The 20,656-nt window shown below is 36.9% G+C and overlaps 1 protein-coding gene across 2 annotated transcripts in view; it reads right to left on the bottom strand.

Annotated features, from left to right (window-relative positions):
• Positions 1 to 19,833, bottom strand: part of LOC114652190 (transducin-like enhancer protein 1) — a 129,619-nt gene extending 109,786 nt beyond the window's left edge. For both annotated transcript variants that reach the window (XM_051928052.1, XM_051928053.1), the window contains exons 1-4: positions 19,070 to 19,833; positions 18,568 to 18,668; positions 17,016 to 17,079; positions 16,773 to 16,817 (exon numbers count right to left, since the gene is read on the bottom strand). In XM_051928052.1, coding sequence (XP_051784012.1) covers positions 16,773 to 16,817; positions 17,016 to 17,079; positions 18,568 to 18,668; positions 19,070 to 19,093 — 234 coding nt within the window. In that variant the 5' untranslated portion in view covers positions 19,094 to 19,833. The remainder of the gene's footprint in view (positions 1 to 16,772; positions 16,818 to 17,015; positions 17,080 to 18,567; positions 18,669 to 19,069) is intronic.
• Positions 19,834 to 20,656: the final 823 nt, after the last annotated feature.

The following is a 20,656-nucleotide window of genomic DNA, read 5'->3' as shown; positions in this document are numbered from 1 at the left end:
ACCAACTAAACCATCATTTAGGCAAACTGCATTAATATGAACTGCAACTTGCATTTATAATGCTATTTGTGGTATAGCCCTACGGAATCATATTAGGGCCATGGTGAAGAAAAAAAAATACGGACACAGGGAAGAAAAAAACAAACTATATGTCGAGAATATAGTCGACATTTCCACTTTATTCTCATAGTTTACTTCATAATTAAAGTAGAATGTCGTAAACTAAACTTCTTCCTAAAATCAATGTTTAATTTACTAGATTGTCAAACCCCGTCATAAGTTAATGCAGCACATTAAATGCTTTGTGTTAAGTGTTCCCAGACCCAGTTGTTAATCACTACGCTTCTTAAACTGACTTCCTCCGCACTAAGATGAGACAGCGATCACCGCACAGAATCCATTCACTTCATTATATTCTTGCTTTCTGAAAATTTAGAATGCTAAGATAAATACTTGATATCATTTTCATGATGAAATACAGTGGTGTGAAAAACTATTTGCCCCCTTCCTGATTTCTTATTCTTTTGCATGTTTGTCACACAAAATGTTTCTGATCATCAAACACATTTAACCATTAGTCAAATATAACACAAGTAAACACAAAATGCAGTTTTTAAATGATGGTTTTTATTATTTAGGGAGAAAAAAAATCCAAACCTACATGGCCCTGTGTGAAAAAGTAATTGCCCCCTTGTTAAAAAATAACCTAACTGTGGTGTATCACACCTGAGTTCAATTACCGTAGCCACCCCCAGGCCCGATTACTGCCACACCTGTTTCAATCAAGAAATCACTTAAATAGGAGCTGCCTGACACAGAGAAGTAGACCAAAAGCACCTCAAAAGCTAGACATCATGCCAAGATCCAAAGAAATTCAGGAACAAATGAGAACAGAAGTAATTGAGATCTATCAGTCTGGTAAAGGTTATAAAGCCATTTCTAAAGCTTTGGGACTCCAGTGAACCACAGTGAGAGCCATTATCCACAAATGGCAAAAACATGGAACAGTGGTGAACCTTCCCAGGAGTGGCCGGCCGACCAAAATTACCCCAAGAGCGCAGAGACGACTCATCCGAGAGGTCACAAAAGACCCCAGGACAACGTCTAAAGAACTGCAGGCCTCACTTGCCTCAATTAAGGTCAGTGTTCACGACTCCACCATAAGAAAGAGACTGGGCAAAAACGGCCTGCATGGCAGATTTCCAAGACGCAAACCACTGTTAAGCAAAAAGAACATTAGGGCTCGTCTCAATTTTGCTAAGAAACATCTCAATGATTGCCAAGACTTTTGGGAAAATACCTTGTGGACTGATGAGACAAAAGTTGTACTTTTTGGAAGGCAAATGTCCCGTTACATCTGGCGTAGAAGGAACACAGCATTTCAGAAAAAGAACATCATACCAACAGTAAAATATGGTGGTGGTAGTGTGATGGTCTGGGGTTGTTTTGCTGCTTCAGGACCTGGAAGGCTTGCTGTGATAGATGGAACCATGAATTCTACTGTCTACCAAAAAATCCTGAAGGAGAATGTCCGGCCATCTGTTCGTCAACTCAAGCTGAAGCAATCTTGGGTGCTGCAACAGGACAATGACCCAAAACACACCAGCAAATCCACCTCTGAATGGCTGAAGAAAAACAAAATGAAGACTTTGAAGTGGCCTAGTCAAAGTCCTGACCTGAATCCAATTGAGATGCTATGGCATGACCTTAAACAGGCGGTTCATGCTAGAAAACCCTCAAATAAAGCTGAATTACAACAATTTTGCAAAGATGAGTGGGCCAAAATTCCTCCAGAGCGCTGTAATAGACTCATTGCAAGTTATCGCAAACACTTGATTGCAGTTATTGCTTCTAAGGGTGGCCCAACCAGTTATTAGGTTCAGGGGGCAATTACTTTTTCACACAGGGCCATGTAGGTTTGGATTTTTTTTTTCTCCCTAAATAATAAAAACCACCATTTACAAACTGCATTTTGTGTTTACTTGTGTTATATTTGACTAATGGTTAAATGTGTTTGATGATCAGAAACATTTTGTGTGACAAACATGCAAAAGAATAAGAAATCAGGAAGGGGGCAAATAGTTTTTCACACCACTGTACATTAAAGCAGGTATTAAACATGCACGGTAGTGAGGCAGTAGTGCTGCTCCTTCGCAGTAAGGGGTCCCCAGGTGTATGTTCAGTGTAGAGAATTTTATGGCAGGTGTGACAAGGCTCCAAAAAGCTGGATGTATGCATGGGTATCGCACAGGTTTAACTTAAATATTGTGTAAATGTTGGGTTTGTGATCTGGTGGTCAGAGACACGAACACAGAATTCAATGCATGTTCTTCTGAGCGGGCTTTCTTTATTGCACGCGTGCTGTCTCTATCTGATGTACCAAAACCCCAGTTCCTATCCTTCCTTTTTCTTTCTCCACATAACCAATCACCACACGATAAACGTCTTTGTGAAATTAAAACTAGTTATAAACTTAGCCCACGGAGTGTTCAGAACTTTAAAAATATCTTCGTTATACATGTTTAATTATGCCATCCATTCAGGGTTGCGCCCATCCCTGAACGAGTCGCCAGTACATCGCAGGGTGAATACGAGCAAAACATACACTAGCAGGGTCAATATAGCATAACAAAACCCCACATCCTACATGACTTTGAAAGGAAACTGAAGCACGCTGAGTAAACCCACCAGAAAAACATGCAAATGCAAGGCAGGGTACATCCGAGACACCCTTGCTGTGAGGCATCAGTGCAACCTCCACGCCGCCGTGCCCCCACATGATTAATGCATGCTTTAATGCATTTCACCATGAAAATTATCCATCCATCCATTTTCCAACCCGCTGAATCCGAACACAGGGTCACGGGGGTCTGCTGGAGCCAATCCCAGCCAACACAGGGCACAAGGCAGAAACCAATCCCGGGCAGGGTGCCAACCCACCGCAGGACACACACACAAACACACCCACACACCAAGCACACACTAGGGCCAATTTAGAATCGCCAATCCACCTAACCAGCATGTCTTTGGACTGTGGGAGGAAACCAGAGCGCCCGGAGGAAACCCACGCAGACACGGGATGAACATGCAAACTCCACGCAGGGAGGACCCGGGAAGCGAACCCAGGTCCCCAGGTCTCCCAACTGCGAGGCAGCAGCGCTACCCACTGCGCCACCGTGCCGCCCCATGAAAATTATATCAAGTATTTATCTTGGCATTCTAAATGTTCAGAGAGCAGGAATATCATGAAGTGAATGTATTCTGTGTGGCGATCGCTGCCAGTGCCTCCTCTTAGTGCAAGAGGAAGTCAGTTTAAGAAGCTCGGGGAACACTTAATACAAAGCATTTAATGTGCTATATAACTTATGACGGGGTTTGAGAAAATCTAGTAAATTAAATATTCATTTTATGATGAAGTTTAGTTTACGATGTTCTACTTTAATGACAAATTTCGAGAATAAAGTCAACATGTCGACTTTATTCTCGTCATAAGCGTCGAGATTAAAGTGGAAATGTCAAGAATAAAGTCAACATGTCATCACACTATTATACAGTACCCAGGTAAATTATCCTGTATTGAAAAGAAATGTAACAAGTACAACTTGGCTTGCAGTATTATCCAGTAGTATAGAAGCAGTATTTACACATTTGAACATAATGGTCCACATCCGACCTTTTAAAACCAAAGTATCTCCAGGAAACAGACATGATTCCTTTTTTCGGCAAAAGTTCTTTTGTGTCATTATGTTCAACTTTATTGTCAGCTTCAGTTTCGGAATATTCTCTGTCCATTTTCACCACGCAATACCTACACTACCACTACCTATTTAGTGGAGTAGCAGTGAAAAAGAGCCCCTGTGCAACAAATCTGTGTTTAGCGGTGTAGCAGTGAAAAAGGTCCCCACTTGAACAGTTTCCCGCTGCGCCACGTTCCGAATGTCGTTTAGGCAATTTAAACCGGTGTTGCGGTATAAGAAAAATCCTTATCATAAAAAAAAAATAACGGTTTTTGGTATGAACCGGTATACTGCCCAGCACTAATACATACATATACAGTCATCCCTCACCTATCGCGGGGGTTACGTTCCAGAGCCCCCCGCGATAGGTGAAAATCCGCGAAGTAGCGACCTATATTTATTTTATTATTTATACATATTTTAAGGCTTTATAAACCCTTCCCACACTCTTATAAACCTTTCTCACTCTCTTGTTAACCTTTCCCACACTCTTATAAACATTTCCTATGCTCTTAAACACTTTCTACATTCTTAAACACTGCAGACCAACACTGCACGCAGCGATCAGACGTCAATGTGTCTGCACTCGCTTTGTGAAGGGGGGCAGCTGAACTCAAGCTGAGCAGAAATGGACTTTGTGCTGCTTCTGCCAAAATGCCTGCTTGTCGCTCTGCGCGTTCAGAAGGAGGAGGAGGAGTGGGGGTGTGCGAGGGCTGAACGCACGTTCGCTCAAACCCCCCCCTCCCCAGAGGCGCAGTACGCTCCTGCCACTTCGCATTGTCAAGAGGGTGGGGAGCTGAATGAACGCTAAGGAGAAGTGGACTTTATTGACACGCAGAGCGACAAGCAGCACAATTTTACAGCCTTGTATATTCCTGTCTCACTGTCTTGTCTTGCATGAAGTTAAAATGTTTTATAATAGTGAGATGTTACTCATATCCTTAGCCCAACATCCACATATCATATGTGTTAACAAAGTGTGTTTTATAAGTTTACATGTGTTTAAAGCATGTGGGATAGGTATTTTAAGGCTTAAACTATAAAAATGTTTATTTATATGGTCTTTCTATATCGCGGATTTTCTCCTGTTGCTGATGGGTCTGGAACATAACTTCCGCGATAGGCGGGCAATCACTTGTATTTAAAAACCCGTGAAGTCGTGAATCCGCGAAAAGTGAACCGCGAAGTAGCGAGGGATTACTGTGTATATATATATATATATATATATATATATATATATATATATATATATACACACATACATACATATATATATATATATACATATATATATGTATATATATTATATATATACACACACATACATACATACATACATTCATACATACATACACACACAAACACATATACAGATACAGTATATACATATACATACATACATACACACATGTCTATTATCTAAGGCTTGTATCCATATCTACGCTTAATAAATGATTCAGTAATAACTTTATACCATAATTAAATATTTTTTAAACATAACTAAATAATGGTATAATGCAAGTACTGTATATTTTAATCTTTCTCAAATTTGATGTTAGCGGTTTTATTTTTTTTTTTAACTAAAGAACAATAAGTGACTGCTATTGTGGAATTTTTTTCCATATTCAAGTTAGGGGAAATGTTAAAATCACCTTATTTCACCTACAGGATGGGCTAGTCTTTTAACTCTGCTTGTACAACCAACATTTACTCTATTCAATCTAAAGCATCTAAAGCAAAATATAGAAAAGACTTGGCTGCTTAGCTTATTAAACAAAATATGCAAACGAATTCCCAAAAGTCAAAAACATTCATGCTAACCACTTCCATGCTCATAACCGACAATCAATAGTCAGTGACTTCATTTTCTCCTTTTTGATGTTTGTTATCCTCTTCAAGACAATTTAAAATTAAACTTTTTATAGAGCAAAATTGGGCAGCACAGTGGCGCAGTGGGTAGCGCTGCTGCCTCACAGTTGGAAGACCTGGTGACCCGGGTTCGCTTCCCGGGTCCTCCCTGTGTGGAGTTTGCATGTTCTCCCTGTGTCTGCGTGGGTTTCCTCCGGGCGCTCCGGTTTCCTCCCACAGTCCAAAGACATGCAGGTTAGGTGGATTGGTGATTCTAAATTGGCCCTAGTGTGTGCTTGGTGTGTGGGTGTGTTTGTGTGTGTCCTGCGGTGGGTTGGCACCCTGCCCGGGATTGGTTCCTGTCTTATGCCCTGTGTTGGCTGGGATTGGCTCCAGCAGACCCCCGTGACCCTGTGTTCGGATTCAGCGGGTTGGAAAATGGATGGACAGAGCAAAATTTGAATGGTCAGTTATGGTTGAACCTTTAGGAACTTAAATAGTCTTTGCTTAAAAAACATTTTAATATAATATAGAACCAAAGAACATAACATACTGTTTAACTGTTTCTTCAGTATATGTCTATACCATCAGTCAAACAAAAGGTACAACACTGGTGGTCATCACTTGATCCATTTTCTTAGCCAATTTACTTCCATGTAAAGCCTCAAGAAGTCAGAACCTATGAGAGCTACACTGAGGACAAGACAGGTATAAATGCATCTTTACTCATTCATAAGACAATACACATACACTAACTGAACTATTCTGCATATTATGAGGATATGGCGAAAAAAAAAAAAAAAAAGGGTTCTGGAAAAACCACACTCGGGATGGGCTGCATGCAAGGAAGTGCAAGTGACCTGAAGCTTGCATGATCTCTGAAGTGCTTCAAGAGGTATTTTTTGAGAACATCAAATATGCTGCTTTTGACCTTTCATTGTATGCTTTTCTGTTTTGAACATGTGGTGCTGGGTAGGAGTATGACGGGTTATTGAAGAAAGCTCACACATCAGCTCTGACATGAAATACAAAAAAATTTTTAAATGGCTGATGAAACAATAATTGGATATGATACAATCCTATTAATAATTTAAAAATTCTTTAATAGATCCAAGGTAGCAAGGATTATGGAAGAGTGAATATTCAAGACAAATTAAACCTGCATTTTTCCTTTTGCCAGTAACTTTACTATACTACATATGGAGAGGCAAATAAAAGCACGAGTAAGTGCTATGAATTGAAAGTAGGAGGAGAGTACTGTCAAGTGAATCAGTAACTCCTCTGTGGAGATGTTTAAATACAGAGGCACTTCAAGAGCAGTTGTGTGCAAAATTAATGCTTTTTACCAGATTTGGATTGCACTGCCCTCTTTGCTAGACTAATATGATTCAAAATTTCCCAATTCGAAGATGGTGCATTAATTTTTGTTTAACTCTGTCTAATCAATTTCACACACATTGAAATGCAATTTAAGTAAATGAGCAATTGGGAAAATAAATAAAATACACACATTAACAACCATCATGCACAAAACTGCAATGAATTTCTAATGCTAAAATTCCACCAAAGCAAAACTAGCTGCCATCTGTCACCAAATAACTTCATTGTCTTCCTCAGCATGAAAAATAGCTACTACTGTATGCTGTTTAAATTTCAGAGAGCAAACTGCATGTAAAAGCATTACGTTTGATTGACACGCAGAAAAGCTCCCTGGATTGGATTCCATAACTAATCAGAATCCCAGATTCTTATCCGCTTGCCCTTCAAAACCTGATATTACTAAAGCTTATAATTTGCTTTCAACCCTTTGATCTATGTAATTCACAAAAGAAAGCCAGATTTAAAGAGAGAGAATGTGTGTGTAAGAGAGAGAGAGAGAGAGAGAGAGATTTTAAACCCCTCGTCTCATTAGAAGATTTTAAGACATATATTGTAAGTGGTTTAAAAGTTATGCATAGTATGTATTAAGACAGAAATAACTGTACCATGAATAAACTTAATTCTGAGACATTACTAAAGAAAAAACAAATAAATTATATAAATTAATAAATGCATCAATGTCAAAACACCGTAACATGCGAAAAGTTGAGAAAAAGTAAATATTACAGAATTTTTACTTTGGAACGAACACTCAAATAAGTAAAGAAATTTTCTGGCAAGTTTGAGCAAGGTATGTGCATTTCAAAAATAAGAACATAAATACATCAAAAAATATAAATAAGATAAATGGAAACATATTTAAAGAAAAGTGTTAAATAATACTGTTACTTAATACTTAATTTCAGTCTACTGTATTCTACTTTTGGCCCATAAAACCATTAAATAAAAGTGAAATATTTTTTCCACAAACGGGACAGAAATAACTTCCTCAAATGAACATGCAAAATGTACTCTCTATGGCATCTCTTCCACATGCATTTGTGTATGCATAGATTTGTAAGGACAAGCACGACTAACTAAAAAGCAAGAATACATTCAATGTAGCCATGTGTACAGCAGCATCTTCTTGAGTGTATTGCAAAAGCAGAAAATTTGCCAGTTGGCTTAGTAGGTCACTTTCATACAGAAAACATGATATAGAAAACTCAGAAAAAATCAAAATTACTTTAAAAACCTAGCAACGATTTTAAACTCTGACAAGTGGGCACACAACATCTCAAACTTAAACATTTAATTGTGGAAATGTATGCAATGGGATACCAGTAGGGTATGTAGTAATCTTGAAACTCTTGTGTGTAAACTCTGATCATTTTTGTAATCCCCCCCTTTTATTTATTTATAAATATGAACTCATAAAACCAATATAAAGCTGCATATGACAATGTAAAAAGTGGTCTGATTGTGGCAAATGATCTTCTTTCTCTTCTAAAATAAAAACTCAAAACCAAAGCCTAGTAATCTTAGACAAATAAGATTACATAATCAGTAAGTCAAATTAATCTTAGTTCCTTTGGATTCATAAACAAAAGCAACAGCAAAAAAGGCAAATGTGTTGGGGAACTAAAGGAATCTACCAGAATTTGTTAAGCTTTATGTATGGTAAAACAACAATAAAAACAAGCGCTAGTCAAGCTCACCTTCTCTAAGATCCACACCTCCCTTTTCTCAATATTTCATGCACAGACAGCTTTCTCCATCCTCACCTTACTGCAGAGAACATATCGTATTGTAATGTTCCAAAAGGTGACATTTCAATATCCTATTCTGTCAGGCTCAGATTAATTTTTCTGCAGAAAATTCATCTGCTGAAATGTACTGCTGACCTCTACACATAGTAGGATGGATCCCAGGAGACAGGGTTGTAGGCAAACTATTACTAAATGGCCCTAGGCCATCAAGGAATGACAAATCAGTAGAAAGATGGGTCAGCAGAATAATTACTGTCCCCACAGCTGTCACATAAAAGGGTGAAATCTAAACATTTGGCGTTGGTAGTTTATAGGATCTATCAAAGGGTTTTAGCAGTGGTGAATCTTCTTTGGCTGCTTGCCATTCAACAAAAGATAATCTTACACCTAAACAATCCCAGCTTTAGACACAGGAAGCTTTATCTCCTGAATTATTCCAGGCGGCACCAGACACCAGTCACAGCTGATGAAACTAAAAGAGCGTAGCTGTAATGCTTGATGACAGCAGCCCTTCAGAGCAACAGCAAGTCTATTAATGTCTGATGGTTTCATAAGCTTTACACAAATACTACAAACACAAGGGAGACCAAAAAAGGTCATTAATCAATTAAGTACTCAGACATATCACCCTTAATTCGAGAATCATTCCACATCGTCAAATAGTAGTATCTGCACTTTTTGAGGCTAAAGATAAATTTGGAAATCACAATACATAACAAAACAGAAGACATGATATTGAACAAAAAGAGGGGTAAACTGCAATAATTACATTAAAAATGTGCTACTTACTTTACTGGAACATGGAAAAAGCTTACAGAGTTCTTCACTGTGCTTTTAACACAAAGTTCATACAATATCTTATAAATATAACAGCACATATTATAAAATTATGTGAGGGGTTTTGAGATACTACTAAAATTATCATCAGTGAACAAATACCGGAACACTACGAAAAGGATCCTCAAACATTTTCCTATTTATCAGTATGACTGTGTTCAATCAAAACCTACATTCACACCAAATGTTTATATACACATATTTGTCTTGGTATAAATGTTTCATTTCATTGCATATTAGTTTGTGTCACTTTGATTCAAAGAACAAAGACATCAGTTTAAGCTTTGTATGTACAAGTTTTCAGTACCCAAAGCTGCTCCAAAGAGTGGGCTTAACTTATCCAAAGTACTACCCAAGCATTGAACAGAAACAAATAAAGAACCACATAAAGAAAACCTTAGGCAAAGAACATCTTTTAGTTTGAGGAGATAAATATGGAACCTGGGAGCAGTAAGCTGCATTTTTATACACAGTAAACTGCATTTCACGCTTGAATTTATAATGTATTTTCAGCATAAGCTAATCTGTATACTCCAAACATAATAAAATTTTGAGTTTTCTTATTCAAGGTTTCATTTACAAATATTAAACTTTTGAACTATGTGCCTTAAAGTTTGATAAACAGAATATGTTAAATACAAATAATTACACAATTTGAGTGTATGCACATTTCATTTTTTTTTTGACAGTTCAAAACTGCTTCCCATAATTTCTGAAAGATCTCCCCCCATTAAATATTTTACATTTTCTCATAAAATTAGAATTTTTCAGTTGAAAGCTTGCTTCCAACATTTCTTATCAAAAAATGGTATAACCTTTCAGTTTGGATTGCAAAAAGAATGCACAGAAAAATAAAGCATGAAACCTTATCATATTAAGCGGACATTATCAGCAGATATTTACATGGTGAAAATACCTAAATCAAAGCCAAGTGCATTTGGTTCAGTTAATGGAAAGTATTCTAAGTGGCAGTGAAGAAATACAGTAGCTGAAAGTTAACACTGCAGAAAAATAAAAGTTGAATGATACAGTTATTGCTAGACAGCAGAGCAAGCAAGCACCACTGCTTCACATATTCACAGTTCTGGGTTTAAATCCAAGCCCCATCATTGTTTCCATGGAGTTTGGACAGGTTTTTGACCAGGCATTTCAGTTTCCTTTCATACCCCAAAGATCTGCAGGTAAAGCAGACTTGTGACTCCACCTTACCCCAGTCTGAGTGCATGCATGAGTATATTTAACAATGAACTGTCAGCTCCTCCAGCTTTGCTTCTCATCTCAATCCTGCTGTAATGAGCCAGAGACTATTGCACACTTGCTGTGGATGAAGCAGTTCCAGAAAAGGAATGGATACAAGTTTTGGATGCAGCTGTAAACCATTTTAATACCAACTGGAATCCACCTCTAAATTTAACTGTATTATGAAGTTTGGAATTAGCTTTCATACTAAGTTTCCTTTCCAAGGTGTACATATTTAACATGGAATATACAATTTCCAATGTGAAAGGTAATTAAAGACGAGCAATGAAAAACAAAGATAACAGTTGATTTTTCTATTTCAGCATGGTGCATAGATGTCTTTATTACTTGCCTGAATGGAAACTAACTACTTATAACAGTCCTTTCTTAAAAACTTGATTAACAACATTTTAAAAATTATAATATTATATATCTTAAATAGGCACAACACCACACTTCTAAAGCTGTAAACTAATACGCCTTTCCTACTCTGCATGTTGTTGATTTTAATTTCAGGCTCTGCGGTTGTATAGACTTTCCAAAGCTTTCAACATTCTTTCATTCATTTTCGTAATCTGGTTGACCCAGCAGTTGGAAGATGTGCTCAGATTGTAAAAACAATGCCTTTGAAACACTTTGAAAGTGTTTATTTGGAATAAGCTGAAAAAACATTTGCATGTTACAGACAGGAGTACAAGTGAGCAAGTTACAATTAATACAATTGGTGGAGAATTCAACTTTTATGCTGAACATTCAATTCCTAAATATGATTTAAACAACCTTTTAACTTTAAGAATACACAGAGTAATGTTACCTTTTTGTGACTTAGGCTTATGGCACCCCGTGTTTGAGAATCAATAGAAATTTTTAAGTTTTTAAATGTGCCATGTAAACTAAAGAATAAAGGAGAAAAAAGCTCTAGTGGCCAGTAGCAGTTTCTCTTAATGCAGAAATATTGGAACATATGTTGTACAAATAACTTGGGATATATCAATTTAACACAAATGCCTAAAGTCACATTCAAATCAATATTTTTTACTAAGAAGTTGCTATTAAAATTAATTCTAAGGCTGGCAACAATGGCTAAAATACAATTTGACAAAAAAAAAAAAAAAAAAAAAAAAAAAAAAAAGAGAAAGAACTACAGTGATAGTCACAACAGGGGTGATAAATTTAACCGGACAGATGAGCTGGTAGAGCTATTTATTTTTCAAAAAGGTTTCCTTCTTTTAATTCCTCGAGAATCAGGCCCCTTGCTCTAAGTCCAATAAAAGATCTGTAACATCCCATCAGCAGAACAGACCTCAGATGACCTTTGATCTGGCCTTTGCCAAAGAACCATTCTCTCCTTCTAGGCCTGAACCACAAAAGAAATGCTGCTTGAGGCACTTCGGCTTACCTAAACAGCTGTTTGGGTTTTGCCATCACACTTTAGAAAAAAACACTACTATAAACTTCATCATACCAGTGTTAGCTACAGAAAATCTAAATGTTGGTCTTACTAATTGAATGTCTGGCAGTTACATTAGGGTTAGTAATAATCTGATTACTGGTATCTTATGTTTAAAATCCTGAAAATTGAAATCCTAATGTTTCTAGATAGTTATTATATGCAGAACGCAAACAGAGTGCACATGAATGGATCAAATTTCTTATTTTGCCCAAAAATTATGTTCTTGTTGTTTAGATCGCTTGTAAAGATCACTTGAACTTTTATATATACAAATGTCATTTTATTTAGCTCCTCCATATAACACCATATATGATAACTCTAAATTTAAATATAGTATCTTGACTTTTTTTTCTTTCTTTCTCTATCCAGTCATATTTTTAATGCTTCTGTCAGCTGCAGACAAATGATATCATGCGGATAATATTTCCTGAAGGCAATCACAGAAGTCATTTCTGAAGCATCTTGATAAATTATCCAGCTCTACAGAAAGTTCAGTATTTTGCAGGCAGTAAAATTTACCATCTTCCCCACGTGTTCAGGGTTTTATGATAGACCATTTATAAATGAACAAAACAATATAATGTGATTTTTTTTTTTTTTTTTTTTTTTTTTTTTTAAGTAAGAAAAACCTTTATGCAGAACTACCAGCAAAAACATGTAATATTTTTATGGTGCTAACCAAGAGAAACACTAAATTACAGCATATGTAAATACTCTAAGTACCTAGCCATCTCTCTAAAATATTTATACCATCCATTCAAACCTGTCCTTTGCTTTTCAGTATCATAGGGAATCTTTAAAAATCTATATGTAAATAAATAAATAAATAAATAAATGTGTACAATGTGCAAGTTTAGGAAGGCATAGCCCCTCGACGATACCTTTCATCTGCAAGATGCAGCAATGTATGGGAAAGAACACTCTGAATATGATACCACCATGAATAAAGAAGCAATTCCTGATCTAAAGCTTTTTAGAAAGAGCCCAGCAAATCCACAGGAGGCCTTCACACTGACTGAGCACAGACTCAGCCCAGGAGACAAGCATGCCACAGAGAGAAAAGGAAGGAGGGGGGAGTTTCACAGCAGAGCATTTTCTAGTAACAAAGACATTGTCAAAATGACATTTTCTTTACAATGAATGCTAGCATTTGCTTATAAGCCATAAAAAGAATAATTTCAGCCTGCCAGGAGCCTAGCTAATGCCCAGTTTCCCCCCAGAGAGAGTTCCTGTCAAACGTAATAAGAGCTGCAAAGGCCCTCTCTACAACATAATGAGCACTTAGGACGCACTGGTGATCAGTCAGCGAAAAGGCATCAATTTGAGCCTGGCTACACCCTTGGGCCCAGACGTCACCAGTTTTAATAAGAATTATGATTATTTTATGCTGCACGCCTCCAGGATCTGCGACACTGACTGCATAGTCTGAAAGGCAGGGCTACATTTATTTCTTATCAAGAAGAAGATAGGTTGTATTATTATTGAGCAACCCCCTTTCCCTTTGATCCAGTACAATCAATTTTACAAGAAATGGGGCACTATTTCCCATGAAATATGGATACATTTTTTGTCAAAAACTATATTTACTAGATCTGAATCTCTTTTCATCATAGCAAAGATTGTAAATACCTTATGATCAAATGACAGCTGTCACTTATCAAATCAAACTCAACTAGAATGTATGTGGATTTAAAAAGAATCGAAATGATTGTCCAATACAAGACATTGCTTATTATCTATTGCACAGATACAATCAAGTATAAAAGACTAAAGTCTAAAACGCTACATAAATTCTACAGTCCAATGACATTTCTGACAGGAACTTATCTAGGACTAACAGAGAACGTTGTTAGGTACAATCCACTTGGCAACCATACATCACCCAAGTATAATCTCAGATGATGAAACCCCAACTACCATAAAAGCATTAACAAAACAAAAAAAAAAGTGTTTTAAACATTTAACTTAAAGCTATGAATGGTGCAATATAAAATAAAGACTGAATAACTGTGAAGTACTATAAGGCACAATGTTGCACTGATTATGACAAGGGCGGATTATGATTTGGGGCTGAGCGGTGGCTCTGAGGCTAAGGATCTGTGCTGGTATCCAGAAGGTTACTGGTTCGAATCCCCGTCACCACCAAGAGATCCTACTCTGCTGGGCCCTTGAGCAAGACCCTTAACCTATAATTGCTCCAGGGGAGCTGTACAATGGCTGACCCTGTGCTCTGACCCCAACGGGTATGCAAAAACTAACAAATTCCTAATACAAGAAATTGTATAAGGCAAAATAAGGAACAAAAAATAAATAAAAAGTAATTCAAACATTCTCACTTATGCAACTTGTGAATCATATGACCTCTATACATACAGGGCTTTTCAGATCAATTATACAGGTTAACCCAATGTAATTCTATTCCAACCAAGGTAAGTCCTCTTACAAATTACATAGGGGATTTCAAACTATACAGATTAAAAAATACAGGTTGAAGTAGTGCTGAGAATGTGCCCCAGTAAATTAAAATATAGGTGTTTTAAGCCAATGTTCAGTGCAAAATGTGTATCCAGTTAGTATTCTTAAATTACTATACATTTCAAGATAAAAGGTTTTACTTTTACAACTAAAATTCATAATACATGAGGTTTGACAAAAAAAACTAGGTAGATTTAATCTTTTAATAACAGGAAACTCGCTCATTTTCACTGTTCTCCTAATTTCTTGTTTCAAATATGCTTCAATAATTCCTTAAATCCATTGTACAATGAAACACAGATAATATTTGTAATGTTCTACATATTGTACACAATCAAACCGCACACTTCAAAAAGTGAAAGGATTACAAATCCAAATTAAGACTCAATCCCATTGGTACAGTACCTAGCAGGGTAATTGCATAGAGTGTACAAAACAAGGTAAAGCACTTTCTTCATGGCTTCTACATAAAAGCACATAGGGACATTTGGATGATACAAGGGTAAAAACAGAATGTAACATTCGCCTCCCTTGCTAAACTCAAAACAAGTATTAACTTCAGAAATGCATTCAAGGGACAGAAAAAGTTTGTAAAATTCAGTACACTGGAGTTCAACTGAGAAACCAAAACCCTTGTTTAAATTGGCTTTGTTTTTCTAAATTTAGAATGTGGAATAAAATTTTAAAGGCCAGATACTATATACCATTACAATGCTACATATTAATATTGAGATAAGTCATAGTCTGCTTCTGATGATTTAGAAATTTCTCCTTATTGCTGTTTAAATAGTTCTTCACAAAAAAAAAAAAAAAAAAAAATCTTGCATAAAGATGCAGGTGCATACAGTAATGCAACAGAATTAACAGCAGCTGATTTATTCTTGCCTCTGCTCTTCATTAACTGCCTGCTTATCTAGAATGATTTACACATCCACTTTTAATCAGCAAGCAAAAAGAAAAAGAAAGCAGTCCTGTGTGACAGAATTAAAGGACAAAAAGACAGTTTTTACTGAACTTATCAAAGATGTACAGATGATAAGCAATTCTGAATCATGTGATTTGGAAAAAGAAATAACGAAAAAAAAAATCAAAAGATGTGAACAAATGTTTTCTATATACAAACACTCAGATGAAAACCTGTGGATGCTTGGGACTGGTGTTGAACAGCACTGTCCACCTTGAATACAATGAGCACCAAAATGAATGTACTTAAAATTGCTCTCTGTGACTTGCATGTTTACCATAATAAAACAGGAGCAAAAAAGTATAATACACACACTTCATACCACATATTAATTTCACAAAGATTACTTGAAGTCTAAATATTTTAGTATTATTTTGAGTGGGCTGTGAATGTCACCTAATCTAAAACATACTAATAAAATTCCACCAAAACATTCAAACACTTTCTCACCATTTCTCAGACTGATAGGTGATGTGATGACAAGCCACATGAGGCAGACAAAACTTCATTTTTGCAGCAAAAGCTCTTTATAAGACGATTTACAGGCTTCTATTGTAATTTTTTTGTTGTTAATACCTTATTGCTCCCACAATTAAAGCTCAATTCAAAGTTAGCTAAATGAACCAGTTCACCTTTTGCACCTATTTGACTTCAGAATATTTATCAACACTCTATTAACCATCAATAGAAGTACAAGAGACAACAGATCGCTTCATACACTAACACAATAAACATATACTTGCTTATAATTAGAAATTAAACACAATACCTAAACACTTTACTTACAAAAAAAGTTTTAAAAAAATGCAAAATGCCATTAAATATACTACCTAAAGGTTAAATTTTTTTGCATACATTGGCCACTTCATTATGCTAATAATTCACAAATTCTCTTTTTACATTTCAAAAATGATACACTCTTTACATTGAGACCTGTTGCTTAAACTAAAACAAAACAGAAAATTAATATGTTGAGCTCTGCTTACTTTTAAATAAAAAGTATTCATTTACTGACAAGGAGGAACTCTGCTTAATTTTTAAAAAACAACATTTACTGAAGAATACAGACGAAATGAAAAAAGAAATCTTACCTGTTTATGCATTTCAATATTAAGCCCATAAGACATTTCATAGTACTGTGAAAACAGAAGACATATCAATTAACATACCGAGTAATGTATGCAAATGTGCAGATTACAGGAGATGTGTCCCATCACATCTTAATGAACAAAAATAATTCCTTCTAATTAAAGTTGATTCCTTGTTAGCAGACAGTTGTACAAAGCTAAATCAACAAAGAAAGGTACTCGTAATATCAAGTGCAGGTTACTTACCATAACATAGTGTCTCTGCATTTCTGTTTTCTCGCTTGCCAGTTTTTCACATTCCAGTTTTAAACTGCAAAAAGGACCCATCATTTAGCTACCAAATCTATAACAATCTGCAATAGTTAACATGTTAATTGCATGAGCTTTATCAACCCTGGCCTATTTTAAAAACATTGTTTCAAAATATGAAATAGATATCAATAAGAAGTATACTTAAAGATGTTCGTGTAAAGTGATTTGTTCCAAAAATAAAAGCAAACTTGGGAGATCAATAATAGCCAGATGCATAAGGCATCTTTTTAAAGCCAAACCACTCAGTGTTTTTTGTTTTTTTTTTTTTTTTTTAAAAACATCCATCCTTGGAGTCATGTGCTTAAATATTTTTCCCACCCATGTGAAAGCAGTTAGTAAAATGTACATTACACTTTGAGAGCTGAAGCACATGATTAAGGCCAGCCTTCAGCAATCAATTCATGACATTGCCATCCATCTCTTTGAAATGTTTAAAATGTACGAAGAATACTGAAAAGATCATTTAAAACTTTCATATACCATACATAATTATGTGCATTTAAAGTGTGAATTTAAGTACGACTTTATTAGCAAAATAACATTATTCACATAATTACCAGTGTAAACAAACATGCAGCACACAGACCTTAATTATACCAATTATATATATTACACCTATGTAAACAAACTTATGAAACCCACTGTAGGCCTTTGACTAAACTGTATACAGTACTACAGAAAACAAATGGGGCTCTTTCTGAATGATAACGTTCATTAAAAAGGTACATAACATTAAATATTGTCACTGAAAAAACTTTTACAGTACCAGACAACCAGAATGTAGTTTGTGTTTTGCTTTTGTTTTTAATCTAAATGGTTACTTTTACAAATGTCTAGTTGACAAAATCTATTTCTGCATTCCAAAAATATAAAAATACACATTGGTCATTTGCAGTTCCACATCTGAGGAACAGAGTATGCAAAGCCCTTAAATTAAATATTTTATAAGACAGTAAACAACATCCATGAAAACTTACGAAGCCCCGAAGTACTCGTTATAAGGACTTCTAGTAATTGCGTGTTTTAAATAAGGTGCATTTTCTACCAATAATTCACACATAGAAAAGGATCACGTGAAATAATGTCTGACATTATACGTTTTAGATTCCAAAAAGGACACTTGCCTGGCTTTGGGATATCACCGCATTATTATACATCACTTGCCTATTAATCTCATAATATACTTAAAGACGGTGGAGATCACACACTCCGATCGACAAACACACCTTTTACTGTACACAGATTATCGTGACGCGGCGGCGGGAGGGAGGGGGTTGTTAGACAAGAAAAACCGTCGGCACTGATTTGATAACCTCTCTTATTCAAAGAGACTCCAAACGCCACCCTCTGGTTTGCGAGCTTAACCGCAATTTACCTACCGCAGGCAAGTCAACTGCGCCCAAATAACAAGAGGGAAGCAGATCGGTGGGGTGCAGGGTGCCACCGCGCAATGATCTAAATGACACAGATCGGTATTTTTACGCACCTGTGATACTGAGCTTGGAGAAACTGGAATTCTTCTTTTATCCGATCCAGAGACTCAGGAATGGTGAATTTGAAAGGCTGTCCCGCTGCCTGATGCGGCGTCTTTAATAGAGCAGAAGGGGTGGGGGGAAGGAAAAAAGACACAATATAAAAGAAACGCGCTGACTTGCACACATCTACAAAATGGAAACGCCATTGACTACTCTTTTCAAGGGTTCAATTCCCAGGCCTCCCACCCCCGACCCCCAAATAATAACACTCATTTGGACAAGAACAAGAAACAAAGTATACACGAAACGGATAACCTATAGGCGACATGGCACATAATATACACAGATTAAAGGGAAAAAGGAAACTGGCACAGCCGATGCGGCACAATAAAGTAGCTTCTCTTCTTTGTGCCAGTAAAGCAACCGCTCACACAATCCGAAAAGCGAAACCAGAAGAGAAGCAACGAGGCACTAAGCACCCGAGTGCTTCCCTTTGTGTTGCTGTAAACTTACGGGATGTCTGCTTTGAGGAAACATTCCTTCTCCAGTGGCGGACTGGCTCCCAGAAGCACTGCTCAGCTGCCTCCCCACCTTTTATCTCACGGCAGGTTTGGGAGAGAAACTCGGTCAAAAAAATCTCGGGATTTAGGACAGCACCATCATTAATTCCGAAAGACCAAGAGACAGAAGAGAAATCCAAGCTTTGACCAATCTTAAGAATATGGTTAAAACAAAAAACACACCGCCCCGCGTACAAGCCACAAACGAATCCTTATGTACGGGGAACTGGCGCTTCTTATTCGGTGTAGATCACAAGAAAGAGCAATGCGCTCAGTCGGTCTATCCTTCCGAAGGGTCCAGCGAAGGAAATTAAAAACAAATAGCCAAAAGTATGTGGAAGCGCCCCTGTTCAGTGACTTCAAACTCTCGTCGACTCTGATGCAGGGGTCCCAGCAGCTATATCCACCGTAATTAATGCCGAAAAAGGGAAGCTGTGTTTTGCATGAGTCCACAATGGTGATCTTGAGACTAGAACAAATACATGACCTCAAGCCGAGGAAAGGGTACAGAATAGCATGCTAAACCAAGATAAACAAAAAGGATCGTCTAAAATACAAAAAGGGATAAGAACCATTTGTCGAGTATATCCCCTTGAAAAAAATCACGAATAAAAAAAACAAGTTTAAAAAATAAAGATAGTTGGGGGAGGAAAAAAAAACCTTACTAGGAATAACAACGTAGCTTCCTACCCTACACTATCCCACTGCTTACATTAACACGCGGTTTCACACTCCCAGAACTAACCAGATCTACACCCGCCCCTGGAAACTAACATTAGCCAATCATGGTTGACTGCACACGTGGGGCCCTGACGTATTACTAGTAATTTCTCCAATAGGGACGTGAGTTAGGAATTCACGTCGGCCTGCTCTACTGAGCTACGGATTCGCGGCCCAATGAAAACAGGGATACTGCCGAGAGTGGAATGAAGTATGAGCAGGTCGGTCTACGGGAGACTGACAATCCTCATCTGTCAATCAAAGTAACGTGGGGCCTCAATGCGCTCTTAAAGCGACAGACTGTTTTTGTACGGTGTGTTCTGGGTGACAAAATTACAAGCGTAGGACTCTGTTGTACTTACAGATTTTTTTCTAATTTGTTTTACATTTCATACATTCCATTCTGTTTACATGATATAAGCATTATTAGATTTTTAAAATAATTCCATTGATTTGAGATGGTCTTGATTTTTATATTCTTTTAGTACAGAAATTATAAATGTTTGCTGGTTTTCTGAAAGGAAGCGAAGAGAGACCCGCTCGCACACATACCCAGCCTCCAACACACTGTTCCAATTTAGATTCGATAGTCTTGTTCCATGATAGCACGGTGACTCAGTAGCAAGTGTTGCCTCCTTGCAGTGGCAGCATTTGTCAAACTTTTACATTCTGCCTTTGATTGCTTTTTTCTCTCTCTGGGTACTACAATTTTATTCTTTCTTTCCAAAGAAAAGCATGTTATGTTAATTGGTAGCTTGTGGGTGTTATGAGTATGCCTTGCAATGGACTGGCCATAACAGGCTCTCACCTCTAATTGGAT

Source organism: Erpetoichthys calabaricus, chromosome 5 (assembly GCF_900747795.2).
Source record: "Erpetoichthys calabaricus chromosome 5, fErpCal1.3, whole genome shotgun sequence".
In the NCBI taxonomy this organism is placed as follows: domain Eukaryota; kingdom Metazoa; phylum Chordata; class Cladistia; order Polypteriformes; family Polypteridae; genus Erpetoichthys; species Erpetoichthys calabaricus.
The sequence above is the reverse complement of the archived record's forward strand: the minus strand, read 5'-3'. Positions and strand labels throughout refer to the sequence as shown.